We start from the raw sequence: 15,924 nt of genomic DNA on the forward strand, positions 1-15,924 counted from the left end.
GCCCACGCCTCGCAACCATACAACATTGTTGGAACCACTATTCCTTCAAACATACCCATTTTTGCTTTCCGAGATAATGTTCTCGACTTCCACACATTTTTTCAAGGCTCCCAAAATTTTCGCCCCCTCCCCCACCCTATGATCCACTTCCGCTTCCATGGTTCCATCCGCTGACAGATCCACTCCCAGATATCTAAAACACTTCACTTCCTCCAGTTTTTCTCCATTCAAACTCACCTCCCAATTGACTTGACCCTCACCCCTACTGTACCTAATAACCTTGCTCTTATTCACATTTACTCTTAACTTTCTTCTTCCACACACTTTACCAAACTCAGTCACCAGCTTCTGCAGTTTCTCACATGAATCCGCCACCAGCGCTGTATCATCAGCGAACAACAACTGACTCACTTCCCAAGCTCTCTCATCCCCAACAGACTTCATACTTGCCCCTCTTTCTAAAACTCTTGCATTTACCTCCCTAACAACCCCATCCATAAACAAATTAAACAACCATGGAGACATCACACACCCCTGCCGCAAACCTACATTCAATGAGAACCAATCACTTTCCTCTCTTCCTACACGTACACATGCCTTACATCGTCGATAAAAACTTTTCACTGCTTCTAACAACTTGCCTCCCACACCATATATTCTTAATACCTTCCACAGAGCATCTCTATCAACTCTATCATATGCCTTCTCCAGATCCATAAATGCTACATACAAATCCATTTGCTTTTCTAAGTATTTCTCACATACATTCTTCAAAGCAAACACCTGATCCACACATCCTCTACCACTTCTGAAACCGCACTGCTCTTCCCCAATCTGATGCTCTGTACATGCCTTCACCCTCTCAATCAATACCCTCCCATATAATTTACCAGGAATACTCAACAAACTTATACCTCTGTAATTTGAGCACTCACTCTTATCCCCTTTGCCTTTGTACAATGGCACTATGCACGCATTCCGCCAATCCTCAGGCACCTCACCATGAGTCATACATACATTCACTACTAAAAGACATCCCAGATAACTGACATACGGGCGTGCCATCCTCAAAAGTTTTTTTCTTTTCTTTTTGGCTTATGAACTTGAGATCGACCTAAAAATATATAAATAATGAAGGTTGTTAATGATATTGTTGGTGATGATATTCATCAACTCTAGATTTAAACAAAAGAAATCAACAGCTCTAATTTAGTATTTGAATATAAAAATGCAATCGGGCAAGGTAAACTTGCGCTACCATACAGCTGTGACTGGATTAAATGTTACCAAAACTAGAGGAGGAAATGGAAAACCTGAGGAATCAACACATGAAAGAAGATATAAGGAATCTGAGAAACGTAATCAAAGAGCGTGGTCAAATCAAATCAGTTAACGGTACTCAGAAGGAATCTAACCCAAAGAAAGAAGACCCAGTAAATGCAAAGCATCGGAGAAAGTAGGACAGAAGATTCGCCTATCGATATCCCCAAACATAACGACAAAGGGAATTATCCAGAACACAGACTTGATAATTATAGAGGGCGGGCAGCAGTTCTAACTAGTCTGTTCAACATGAACGGAGGCTAACGAGTGGTGCAGTGGAGGAGAAACCTGGGAGATACCAGGGCAAATGATCAAGTTATGCTGCTGTGGTGAGATTCATTTGCATTGTTGTAACGTGTCGTACCATCAGGAAAGCTGATGGAAGGTTAAACTTAAAGTGCAGAAACTTCATAATCATTATACGTGTTGACAGAAATGGAAATCTTAGATAAAACCGAAGATGTGGAGACAGACCGTCAAGACTGCAGGCAAACAATAGCAAGGGGCAGCTGACAGGCGTAAATCACTGATGATTTTTGGACTGGATGAAGACTGTTTCAATCACAGACGATAACGGGAGAAAAGAAGAAAATAATGTGTAGAGATGCGAGAGATGAAATACGATCATTCTGATCTGAGATTACCAGGAAGGACCAGGAGGTCTGTGTCGAGTGTACTTGGAGAAAACGTTTGTGCTTTCCTGGAGCCAAGAGAATAATTTTGGGAAGTAATTGGGAGGTATAAACAATAAATGGCCTGATGGAAGACAAATATATCTGTTTACTGGAAATAAATACGAGGAAATTAAAGTCAAAACGGAGACGAAAATTTGACAAACATACAGAAGAAATGCTAAAATTTACCGCATTAGGAAACAACACGAATAGAAAGAATTTTCTATAATGCTCAAAATAACCCTAAAGAATTGTTCAAAAGCATGATAAAAAAAAAAAACATTAAATTCAGACGAAACAGAAACGAAAACGATAAAAAAAAAAACTAATAATACGGAACAAGACGCAACATACCTCAAGGAACAGTTCACTAAAACCTATAATCTACACACACACACACACACACACACACACAAATATCAAGCCCTACGACGAGCTGAAATACTCAAGATCCAATAAACTGGCCCTAATAACCTACCTAGCAGACCCGAGCGCTGTGAAGGAGCCCGGACGGCAGCCTAACTCGCCTTTTACCCACAACGGTACGACACCAAGCCACTGGGGAAGGTCTGGGTCTTCGTGCAGTGCGAGCGGGCGGCTCCAGGTGACTTTCAAACGTGCTCCGCCAAGTTCTGGAAAAAAAATAGGCCATCTCTCTATAGAAGGTCGGAGATAATTGTACCTAGAATTAGTATCATTACTGAGCCACACATCAGTTTTGGTTTAGGATTACACACACGTTATCAGACGTGTGTTCATATCAGCAGAAAAATAATCTAAAATTTTTAGTTATATATATATATATATATATATATATATATATATATATATATATATATATATATATATATATATATATATATATATGACACGACAAACTATGCGAGTCTATCAGTAACTGGCCCACTGACACGCACTAAAATCAACCTTGGAAATATGATCTCAAAACATGCAAAGGACACAGAGGTGGAAGGCAGAAGTACGAGCAAGCAACACAGCGGAATTAATCTAAAGAATTCTGTAAAAAAAAAAAAAAATAAAAATAAAGCATAAAATGATCACAAAATAGCATATATAAACATTTGCTTTAGAGCAAATACTAAACATGAATCCAAAATGCCTGGAAACATTTCATGCAAAGTAAATGAAAGAGGAAGGACGTCATTAATAAGAACCCAAAGTACACTAATCAGCATTCAGCATCAAAAAAAAATATATATATTAAACTACTCTTAATGCTAACTTGAAACTTTTCTTAACACAGGAAGCAAATCCTACCCTCTTCAACACACTCCTATAATCACATGTGGGTTCCACCTCTGGTCTGTGACCCACATAGACGATGAAGAAAAGCTTGAGTATATGTAATGGGCCACAACCCCCCAGCTCTGAGAATCTTACTGGATAAAGAGATGGTCAGTAGATCAAAGTCTCTCTTCTCCTGAAGCGCACTGGACGCCTAGGGATTTGATCAACAGTCTTCAAAAGAATACTGACGACGTGTAAGAATACATATCCTGATCTACGCGAAATTCAAAGCAATACAGTCATTAACCTAATGTCATAAAACTTGAAGGAAAAAGACCCATTAGGACGAAGGAAAGAAAAATCCTTTTCTCCATAGTATCGTCCAGCGATGTTAATCGAAATCAGACATTTACAAAAACACAGAGACCAGCAGTACCTACAAAAGCCAGCTGATTAAGTATGCTCTCAGTTCGTGCTTTTATCATGAAATTTAACCTAGCGCAACAATCATCAACACGCTAACGCACAGTGCCGTTTCCAGGCGAGAAAGACGACCCTCCTCCACAGATTCCCCACCACGCAACAGGTGTGCCTTAAACCAGCAGTGGTATCAAGTACTGGCTCTTTCCAATACAATCCCCATGTCTCTGATTTACGTGAACACTGCATGATATATGGTCTATGCTTTGCCCTGACGTCTGTTCTTCCGCAGGGTGGCCATCATAAATAATGTATCCCAAACTCGATTCCCTTCAATAGAGATGTAGGTGACATCAGAATGTCGTCGTCAGTACAAGAGGCCTTTGTGATCTGTGTGTGTCTCCCCTCCCAAGTACTCCTGTGTACCGTGGATGACCACCTCCCTGCTCGACTGCCTCTTCCTCTTCCCATCCTTCACCGCCTCCCCCAGAATCCTCACCTCTGTTCCCCCTCTCTACCCGCCCAGTCGTCAAGGAATCCCTCAGCAAATTATTGTAAATACTTTCGATCGTTCTATCACGTTCTATCGAGCGAGCCAAAACGACCCTGTTCCTCACCACCAATCAATGTAGTGCTATTCATCGGTCTGTCGCAACAATAGATAGCTACGCCCATCTATTCCTGGAATTCTCGTTTCTGGTTGGAATAATGGCCCTCTTGTAGCGACGCATTCGACGGTGCTGACGTACGTTTTCTTTCATCTCTTGGGCAAGATACTTGGGTGTGGCACCTGAACTGTCAACAAAATGGTCAGGTAAAGCCAGGCCATCAAACGCAAGAGCCCTACTCACGGTGCCATCGCTCATGAACCAATTGATCAGCCACCTCCTTTATGATCAGCCAATTTATGAAGCATGTTGTGTGCCTTTGCATCACGCGAACGGAATATTACACTTCACAAGTGTGGCAAGAAGCATATAATCTCTTTCTGATCGGTTCATTAGAAGACTGTGCTGGGCGTATGGGGATATACACCAACTGAAGACCACTGGAGCAGGTAATGTGTCGTCACGGGAATGATTTATTTACACCCTCATTCTCCATACATGAACCTGGTTACTCGTGTCGTTCAAACTAGCTTACAGCTAAGGTCTCTGTGATATGACAGTGTGTTTGTGTGTGTTTAATGATTTCTTTCCCTACACCTCGAAGCTCTGGTACTTTCTACCCTCTCGTCTTACTCAATAATTGTGATCCGGCACTTTTGAAAAGGCAGGTTTTTCACTTCCTCCAAAATTCGTGCATATTTCTTTTCTCTTCTTTTTCCCTTTCATTAACCTCTCTGTATTTCAATTACGGCTTGGTCTTGATGTGGACTTCTTTCTGTCCGTGACTGGAGCCTCCAACGGGGGAAAAAAAAGGAAAAAAGTCAGTATTAACGAGAGAAGGGAAGGGCTCATGCATTTAGTAGTAGCAGCACCTACCAAGATCCTGGCCTTTCTAACAGACCTTTATCTTCCTCTTTCTTGTCAAGGATATTCTCAGTCTTTTTACTGACCTTCAATCTATTCAACTCCCGTCTGCCTCGTACCTCTCCCAGTATCTAACCCCTTTAGGGAGATTCGATTATCTAATGATGTTTTCAGTGATCCCTTCTAAAGCTCCAGCCACAACATAGAGGAGGAGTCTGTGTTTACTCCAGTTCCAGTGTGCCTGCTGCACGCCTCATGCACCCCCAAACACTGGCGTCATTAGTCTGAACATTCGTCTCCAGATACTACCTTCCTTATCCTGCTTACAGCTCTCGTACCTCTACAAACTTCCCACACACACACACACACACACACACAGTAGTGGAGCTTCATATTGATTCTGGAAGAACTCATGGATTACCCAACCTATATTCCAGACGGTCACGACCACCCATTCTCCCCCCAGCACTCCTCACTTATATAACCACACAACCTCAACTCGAACTCGACTGCTTCATCTAACCACAACTCATGTAAACGTCAACTGCCTTACTAACTGCAACATCCCTCCCCTCTCCATCCCCTGTACGTGAAGACTGGCACTTCATCAACGCCGAGTGGAGCATTTTCCTTTTTTCCATAGGAAGATTACCGCCTACCCTCAGATGACTGCATCTCCAAGCATATACCACAGGTTACTGTCACAACCATATACCACAGGTTACTGTCACAATCATATACCAGACGTTACTGTCACAACCATATACCACAGGTTACTGTCACAACCATAGACCACAGGTTACTGTCACAATCATATACCAGACGTTACTGTCACAACCATATACCACAGGTTACTGTCACAACCATATACCACAGGTTACTGTCACAATCATATACCAGACGTTACTGTCACAACCATATACCACAGGTTACTGTCACAACCATATACCACAGGTTACTGTCACAATCATATACCAGACGTTACTGTCACAACCATATACCACAGGTTACTGTCACAACCATATACCACAGGTTACTGTCACAATCATATACCAGACGTTACTGTCACAACCATATACCACAGGTTACTGTCACAACCATATACCACAGGTTACTGTCACAATCATATACCAGACGTTACTGTCACAACCATATACCACAGGTTACTGTCACAATCATATACCAGACGTTACTGTCACAACCACATACCACAGGTTACTGTCACAACCATATACCACAGGTTACTGTCACAATCATATACCAGACGTTACTGTCACAACAAAGGAGACACATTTCTCCTCTATGCTATTCAAACAAGGAACCTGGCATATCGACCCTACAGAACTCTCTCTTTCCTTTGACTCGCATCCACATTTCATCTGACATCACAGCAAAAATGGCGTTCGTGCAGCAAAGCGTTTGTTTCTTGACTCATCGAATGATGGGTTTCCCTTGCTCACACTCAGGGGTCACTACAGAATGCTCAAGGTTACTAATGAACACCTGAGGTCACTAAGGGTCACTACAGAACGCTCAGTGTCATTAATGGACAATGAGGGTCACTTCTGAACACCTGAAGGTCACCAGTGAACACTGAGGGTCACTTGGGGCTGCTACAGACGAATCAGCAGATACGTCCTTGTAATAATGTGTGTGTGTGTGTGTGTGTGTGTGTGTGAGATGTTCCTCTTCCGCAGGGTGACGATGGGCGTGGGATGCAAGATGAACTTCCAGCCTTACCCCTTCGACCATCAGAGGTGCCACATCCAGATAGAGAGCTGTGAGTACTGTGCCTCCTCCTGGAGGGCTTCCTCCTCCTCTCTCTCTCCTTCCTCCTACTGGGCATCCTCCTCCTCTCTCTCCTTCCTCCCACTTGGCTTCCTCCTCTTCCTCTCTCTCCTTCCTCCTACTTGGCTTCCTCCTCCTCCTCTCTCTCCTTCCTCCTACTGGGCATCCTCCTCCTCTCTCTCTCCTTCCTCCTACTGGGCATCCTCCTCTTCCTCTCTCTCCTTCCTCCTACTTGGCTTCCTCCTCCTCCTCTCTCTCCTTCCTCCCACTTGGCTTCCTCCTCCTCCTCTCTCTCCTTCCTCCTACTTGGCTTCCTCCTCCTCCTCTCTCTCCTTCCTCCCACTTGGCTTCCTCCTCCTCCTCTCTCTCCTTCCTCCTACTTGGCTTCCTCCTTCCCCTCCCCTAACCTCATTGTCCTCTCTCGTTTACATACCTCGTTTTCTCTCCTTCACCTTGACCAGCTTCCATATTCTTTCTCCTTCCTTCACTCAGGAATTCTTTTTCGAGGAATGAAGATGAATTCAGTTTATATTTGTGATATATTTAGTAGGTCGATTATATAGAGATTGGCGAACACAATGAAGCAATACGATCACAGCTACCACAGTGATCAATACGACACAGTGATCACCATCTCTCTCTCTCTCTCTCTCTCTCTCTCTCTCTCTCTCTCTCTCTCTCTCTCTCTCTCTCTCTCTCTCTCATCATACAGACAGATGCTGCCACTATGTGGTTGTGTTCCAGGGAAAGACCGGGAGACGCTTTCCTCCACCTCACGTGCCTTCCCGAAGACAAAAACACGAAGGAAAATGTTAAGACCAGACGTATTGAAGGACAAACTTACCCCTACGGGATTTGAAAACCTTGGAGAAGACCCGCCAGAACCAGCTATTTGAATCGTTGACCCTCGTGATACAGTTAACATCTGCGTTGTCTGTATAATTCATCTAATCAAAATTTATCGTTATCATTAACGTTGTCGAGTCACCAGTTCTATATAACCATTAATAGGGTTCAATAAGTCTGGTCTTCATCCTGACGCTGTCTTCCTCGTGTGGGAATAAACAGACTTACATGAAAGACAATAATGTGTGTGTGTGTGTGTGTGTGTGTGTGTGTGTGTGTCTGTCTGTCTTGTGTGTCTGTGTGTGTCACGACTGGATGAGCGTATGAATGACCTCCCTGGCGCCCAAACACCTTCAACCCCCATCTCTCACAAACTGTGCTGCTGGAAAACCAGATAATGATCCAGACCATATTGCTACACTTGCATATATTTCAAGAACCTGTAGTCGCCTCTTTTCATATAAGCTGGCCACAACACACACTAAAGCTGGCCACAATACACACTGAGGCTGGCCACACAACACACACTGAGGCCAGCTACAACACACTGAGGCTGGCCACAAGAAACACTGAGGCCGGCCACAACACACTGAGGCTGGCCACACAACACACACTGAGGCCGGCCACAACACACTGAGGCTGGCCACAAGAAACACTGAGGCCGGCCACAACACACTGAGGCTGGCCACACAACACACAGTGAGGCCGGCCACAACACACTGAGGCTGGCCACAAGACACACTAAAGCTGGCCAGAACACACACTGAGGCTGGCCACAAGACACACTAAGGCTGGCCAGAACACACACACTGAGGCTGGCCACATACAGTCATGCCGGCTGATTTGCCACTGAGGATGGTGGGGTAGGGAGGAGCCTTCTGCTTTGCTATCCTCACTCCACATGCATACATCAGGGATCCAAGACACGGTCACTGCCCTGAGCCAGATAACTTCGCCAGGATGACTCTTACCTGGCCCTTCTGCTCGGACTATGCAAGCCACTCTGACGGATTATACTGTCTTCCCCAGACACCTACCAGGTATCAGACCTGATCCTCTACTGGCTGGACATTGGCCAAAACGGGCTCTACATCGCTGACGACATTCACCTCGAGAACTTCGCCGTCCAGTTCGTTCCGAACAATGCCTCCATACAAATCTACGGCACAGGTAGGCACATATATGTGTGTGTGTGTGTGTGTGTGTGTGTGTGTGTGTGTGTGTGTGTGTGTGTGTGTGTGTGTGTAATCAGATGAATATGTAGTAGTTGCCTCTTTTGCACATCACGGGGTGAGGGCTGCACACTCGTGGTGCCCCGTCTCTTGTACTTCGTAAGCTACCGGCATCTACCGCCTGCTCACCCAGACCATGCCAACCATCCACCATCCTCACATTGAACCAGTGTCCATTTACATCCTCGCCGACCAGCCTCTTCCCCAGCTCCTGATCATGGCCTCTGGCAACTCCGGGACTGCACTTCATCATGAAGGACTCTCTCTCTCTCTCTCTCTCTCTCTCTCTCTCTCTCTCTCTCTCTCTCTCTCTCTCTCTCTCCTCCCAACGTCATCCACTCGAAATACGATCATCCATCTCCCTTCTCTCCTCCATGCTCTGGCCCTTGTGTCGAACCCTCAACCTTTCACCGTAGCTCAGTTTTTCTTCATCGAGGAGCCATCTACACAGCTCGTCCCTGGACCCTCTTAGTCATACCTCTGTGCTGCTGTAGGTGACGTGGCCAGACCTGAGAAGCGTCATCCACCACTTTTAGTCTAATGTTCTGAATGTCATACCAAACATTTCCTTAATATCTTTCACAATGCCCCTGGGAACAAAGTCGACCCCTGTACGTACGTAATACCCTCACGAACATAGATTGAAATGATGATAATTCAACTCTGTCATGTTGAGATGAGTAATAATGGATATATGAGCACACATTAGTAGGTTTTCTGAATATGCTAAACTTAAACTTGTATCCTTGCCTATGTATCATGCAGTTTAAAAATGGCAACATAACTCCCCGCCACACATGAAATGACAACCCCCTACCCCCGCACGTGCACGAGGTAGCGCTAGGAAAAGACAACAAAGGCCACATTCGTTCACATTCAGTCTCTAGCTGTTATGTATAATGCACCGAAACCACAGCTCCCTTTCCACATCCAGGCCCCACAAAACTTTCCATGTACTTACAATTACCCTAAGAATTCCTTTTAAGAAAGTTCTGATGTTATCTTCGACCTTTTCCTAAAGACTTCTACAGCCCAAGGCGACGCTACTTCCAGTAACAGGGAAATGTGGATTCCTTTTGAGTGAAAGGTTCTTTGAAGAGACGGTAGTGCCAATGATAAAACCTCCCCACAGGAGACTTTTCACTCGCGGAGGAGGATGGATGTGTTGAGAATGAAATGTTTGAGGACAGTATGTGGTGTGAGGTGGTTTGATCGAGTAAGTAATGAAAGGGTAAGAGAGATGTGTGGTAATAAAAAGAGTGTGGATGAGAGAGCAGAAGAGGGTGTTTTGAAATGGTTTGGTCACATGGAGAGAATGAGTGAGGAAAGACTGACAAAAAGGATAAATAATTTTCATACATGCTTGCTATCTCCCGTGTGAGCGAGGTAGCGACAAGAACAGATGACAAAGCCATGGAGAGAAAAATTCCTCATTTGGCTCCTTGCTCTGTTCCCTTGGTCAAGTAATAAAGGAAGGGAGGATTTCCAACCACCCGCAACCGCCCCATTTTAGTCGCCTCGTGTGACACGTTGATAGCCAGGGATGAAGAAGAAAATATAACACAGGAACGTGTCGAGGGTTTCCATGTCAATCATGGGGGAGCAGAGAGCGAGGAGGAGGAGGATTCAGTACAAGGACGATAATACACCAAACACTGGAAGTGTGAGGATCTGCAGGTGTGGCGTCACGTGTTTGCTATCCATGTAAAATCATGCAATTTCGGAACGGCAACACACACACACACACACACACACACACACACACACACACACACACACACACACACCAAAAAAACCAATTTACTGTCACAACATATCCCAAGTTACGCAAAACCCAAAACCAAGTTACGTCACAACCTATACCAAGTTACTGTCCAACCAAAACCACAGGTTACTGTCACAACCAAAACCCACAGGTTTACTGTCACAATCAAACCAGACGTTACTGTCAAACAAAGGAGACACATTTCTCCTCTAGCATTCAAACAAGGAACCGGGTATCGCCCCCTACGAACTCTCTCTTCCTTTGCTCGCATCCACATTTCATCTACACACAGAAAAAAGGCGTTCGTCGCAAAGCGTTTGTTTCTTGACTCATCGAATGATGGGTTTCCCTTGCTCACACTCAGGGGGCCTACAGAAGCCAAGGTTACTAAAGAACACCTGAGGTCACTAAGGGGCACTACGAACGCTCAGTGTCTTAATGGACAATGAGGGTCACTTCTAACACCCGAAGGTCCCAGTGAACACTGAGGGTCACTTGGGCTGCTACAGACGAATCAGCGATACGTCCTTGTAAAAATGTGTTGTTGTGTTTTGTGGTGTGGTGAATTTCCCTTCCGCAGGGGGCGATGGGCGTGGGATGCAAGATGAACTTCCACCTTACCCCTTTGACCACAGAGGTGCCACATCCAGATAGGACTTGATACGTGCCTCCTCCGGAGGGGTTCCTCCTCCTCTCTCCTCCTTCCTCCTCTGGGGATCCCCTCCTCTCCCCTTCCTCCCACTTGGGTTCCTCCTCTTCCCCTTTTTCTCCTTCCCCTACTTGGCTTCCTCCTCCTCCCTCTCTCCTTCCCCACGGGGATCCTCCTCCCTCTCTCTCCTTCCTCCTAGGGCATCCTCCCTTCCTCTCTCTCCTTCCTCCTACTGGGGTTCCTCCTCCCCTCTCTCTCCTTCCTCCACTTGGCTTCCTCCTCCCCCTCTCTCTCCTTCCCCTATTGGCTTCCTCCCCCTCCCCCTCTCCTTCCCCCACTTGGCTTCCTCCCCTCCTCTCCCCCTTCCTCCTACTTGGGTTCCCCCCCCTCCCCCCCCTCCCATTGTCCTCTCTCTTTTCTCCTCTTTTTCTCCTCCTTACCTTGCCCCTTTCCCTATTTTTCTCCTTCCTTCACTTCAAATTCTTTTTCGAGAAAAGATAATTTAGTTTATATTTGTGATATATTTAGTAGCGATTATAAGAGATTGGCGAACAAAAGAAGAAAATACGATCACAGCTCCCACAGGATCAATACGACACAGGATCACCATCTCTCTTCTCTCTCTCTTCTCTCTCTCTCTCTCCTCTCTCCTTCTCTTTTCCTCCTCTCTCTCCCATCAACAGCAATGCTGCCACTGTGGTTTTTCCAGGGAAAGACCGGGACGTTTTTCCTCCACCTCACGGCCTTCCCAAGAAAAAAACACAAGGAAAATTTTAAAGACCAGACGTATTGAAGGACAAACTTACCCCTACGGGTTTTTAAAAACCCTTTGGGGAGAAGACCCGCCAGAACCACAATTTGAATCTTTGACCCTCGGATACATTTAAACACTGCGTTGTCTGTATAATTCATCAATAAAAATTTATCGTTATCATTAACTTTGTCGATCACCAGTTCTATATAACCTTTAATAGGGTTCAATAAGTCGGGTCTTCACTGACGCTGTCTTCTCGTGGGGGGAAAAAACAGACTTACATGAAAACAATAATTGTGTGTGTGTTTTGGGTTTGTGTGTTGTTGTCTGTCTTGTGTGTCTGTGTGGTCACGACGATGAGCGTAGAATGACCTCCCGGGGCCCCCAAACACCTTCAACCCCCATCCCCCAAACTTCTCTGGAAAACCAGATAATGATCCAGACCATATTGCACACTTCATATATTTCAAGAACCTGTAGTCGCCTCTTTTCATAAAAGCTGGCCACAACACACACTAAAGCTGGCCAAAACAAAACTGAGGCTGGCCACACAACACACACGGGGGGCCAAAAACCCCAACAACACCTGAGGCTGGCCACAAGAACACGGGGGGGCCGGCCACAAACACACTGAGGCTGGCCACAAAAACACTGAGCCGGGCCAAAACACACTGACTGGCCACAAAAACACTGGGGCCGGGCCAAAACACACGAGGCTGGCCACAAAAAAAATGGGGCCCGGGCCCACAACACACTGAGGCGGGCCCACAAGAACACAAAAGCGGGCCCAGAACACACACCCCCTGAGGCTGGCCACAAGACAACAAAAGGGCGGCCAGAACACACACACTGAGGCTGGCCACATACAGTCATGCCGGCTGATTTGCCACTGAGGAGGGGGGGGTAGGGAGGACCCTTTTCTGCTTGCTATCCTCCTCCAATCTACACCGGGGATCCAAGACACTCACTGCCCTGACCAGAAAAACTTCCCCGGGATGACTCTTCCTGGCCCTTTGCCCGGACTATGCAACCCACCTGAGGGATTATACTGTCTTCCCCAGACACCTACCGGGTATCAGACCTGATCCTCTACTGGCTGGGGCATTGGGCCAAAACGGGGGTCAAAATCGCTGACGACAAAACCCTCAGAACTTCGCCCTCCAGTTCGTTCCGAAAAATGCCTCCCTACAAAAACACGGCACAGGTAGGCACATAATGTTTTTTTTGGGGGGTGTGTGTGGTGGTTTTGTGTGTGTGTGTGTGTTTTGGTGTGTGGAATCAGAAGAATAGAGTATTCCTCTTTTGTACATCACGGGGTGAGGGCTGCACACCGTGGGGCCCCCTCTCTTGTACTCGTAAGCTACCGGGTCTACCCCCTGCTCACCCAACCATGCCAACCAACCACCATCCCACATTGAACCAGTGTCCATTTACATCTTCGCTGACCACCCTTCCCCAGCCCTGATCATGGCCCCTGGCAACTCCGGGGCGCACTTTACATGAAGGACTCCTCTCTCTCCCTCCTCTCTCTCTCTCTCTCTCTCTCTCTCTCCTTTTCTCTCTCTCCTCCCCCCCAACTCATCCCTCGAAATACGATCATCCATCTCCCTTCCTCTTCCATGCTCTGGGCCCCTTTTGTCGAACCCTCAAAACCCTTTTACCGTAGCTCAGTTTTTTTCATCGAGGGGCCATCTACACAGCTCGTCCCCGGACCCTCTAGTCATACCTCGTGCTGCTGTAGGGGACGTGGGCCCGACCTGAGAAGCGTCATCCACCACTTTTATCTAAGTTCTGAATGTCATACCAAACAATTCCCCAATACTTTTACAATGCCCCCGGGGAAAAAAGTCACCCCTGTACGTACGTAAAAACCCTACGCATAGATTGAAATGAGAAATTCAACTCTGTCATGTTGAGAGAGTAAAATGGATAATACACACATTAGTAGGTTTTCGAATATGCTAACTTTAAAATTTTTTCCTTTCCTATGTATCATCAGTTTAAAAATGGCAACAAACCCCCGCCACCTGAAAAGACAACCCCCTACCCCCCACGTGCACGAGGTAGCGCTAGAAAAGACAACAAAGGCCACATTCTTTCACATTCAGTTCTAGCTTTATGTATAATGCACCGAAACCCAGCTCCCTTTCCACATCCAGGGCCCCCCAAAACTTTCATGTATTACAATTACCCTAAGAATTCCCTTTTAAAAAATCTGATTTATCTTCGACCTTTTTCCCAAAGACTTTTACAGCCCAAGGCGACGCTACTTCCGTCAGGAATGTGGATTCCTTTTTATGAAAGGTTCTTTTTAAAAGACGGGATGCCAAGATAAAACCTCCCCCCAGGAACTTTTCACTCGCGGAGGGGGAGGGGGTTGAAATGAAAAGTTTTGAGGACAGTATGTGGGTGAGGGGGTTTGATCGGTAATAATGAAAGGGTAAGAGAGATGGTGGAATAAAAAAGTGTGGGGTGAGAGACAGAAGAGGGTGTTTTTGAAAGGTTTGGTCCCTGGGGAGAATGATGAGGAAAGACTGACAAAAAGGATAAAAAATTTTTATACTGCTTTCTATCTCCCCTGGAGCAGGTAGCGACAAGAACAATGACAAAGCATGGAGAAAAAATTCCTCATTTGGCTCCCTTGCTCTGTTCCCTTGGTCAAGTAATAAAGGAAGGGAGGGTTTCCAACCACCCGCACCGCCCCTTTTATCCCTCGTGTGACACTTTTATAGCCAGGGATGAAGAAGAAAAATAAAACAGGGAAAGGTCGAGGGTTTCCCTGTCAACATGGGGGGGGAAGAGCGAGGAAGGGGGATTCAGTACAGGGCGATAATAACCAAACACGGAAGTGGAGGATCTCAGGGTGGCGTCACGTGTTTGCTATCCATTAAAATCATGCAATTTGGGAAAGGGCAACCCCCACACACACACACACACACCACAACCCCCAAAACCATATTAAAAAAGGAAACCCAAGGAAATTCCTTTTTGGCTTTTTTTTACAAAACCCAAAAAATTTCCCTCCCCAAAGATTTTTTTTAAATAGGAAAACATTTTTTCTCTTTCCCGGGTTGGACTTACCCCCCCAAACAAAAATATGTATTGGGAGGGGACAAGTTCCGGGTTCCCAAAAATGCAAATAACGTGTTCGTTAAAGAAATAATCATTCCAGATTTTTTTTTCCCCTTCCGGTTTTTAAGCCTTCCCCAAACCCCATAAAAAAAAAAAAAACCCCCCAACGCAATAAAAAAAAAATTCAATCCCCTTTTGTTTGTGTTAATAAAAAATATTCAAAAATAAATCGAACATTGGGCTTTTTTTTTAAACCCTGAAAAGTGATAAAATGGGAAGTTTTAAATACAACACAAAAAAAACAAAACCACCCACATACTTTTTCAAATTTAAAAAAGTCTACCAATGTCAGCTCATAAGCTCCATTATCATTCCGCATTCCAAGATAGTTTGACACAAGGCAGTGTTTACTCGGTAGTAAAGTTCCTGTGTGGCTCACTTGCACGCCCTCCCAAATTCGAGGAAGGAGGAGCCCTGGATCCGTACTACTGGATGAAGGTTACAATGTTACCGAGGTATTCGACCTACAAATGTCGTATATCAAGCTAGCATGTCATCCCATACAGTTAACACCGAGATGAGTTCACTTCTTCAAGAGTTATGAGTTCACTTCTTCAGGAGTTATGAGTTCACTTCTCTAATACCCCACTATGTTAATATGTCAATAATGAATTCTATACC

General features: G+C 45.4%; 1 protein-coding gene and 1 long non-coding RNA gene across 4 annotated transcripts in view; one reads left to right on the plus strand and one right to left on the minus strand.

The window, feature by feature from the left end:
- The window catches only part of LOC139749211 (uncharacterized), an 87,918-nt gene that overhangs the window by 37,634 nt on the left and 34,360 nt on the right, over positions 1–15,924 (minus strand). The window contains exon 2 of the long non-coding RNA XR_011712927.1: positions 2,476–2,629. This is a non-coding gene — a long non-coding RNA (uncharacterized lncRNA). The remainder of the gene's footprint in view (positions 1–2,475; positions 2,630–15,924) is intronic.
- The window catches only part of LOC139749198 (glycine receptor subunit alpha-2-like), a 73,631-nt gene that overhangs the window by 34,897 nt on the left and 22,810 nt on the right, over positions 1–15,924 (plus strand). For all 3 annotated transcript variants that reach the window (XM_071662898.1, XM_071662881.1, XM_071662889.1), the window contains 2 exons: positions 6,835–6,917; positions 8,801–8,941. In XM_071662898.1, coding sequence (XP_071518999.1) covers positions 6,835–6,917; positions 8,801–8,941 — 224 coding nt within the window. The remainder of the gene's footprint in view (positions 1–6,834; positions 6,918–8,800; positions 8,942–15,924) is intronic.

The sequence above is a fragment of the Panulirus ornatus genome, chromosome 1 (genome assembly GCF_036320965.1).
Source record: "Panulirus ornatus isolate Po-2019 chromosome 1, ASM3632096v1, whole genome shotgun sequence".
Classification (NCBI taxonomy): Eukaryota; Metazoa; Arthropoda; class Malacostraca; order Decapoda; family Palinuridae; genus Panulirus; species Panulirus ornatus.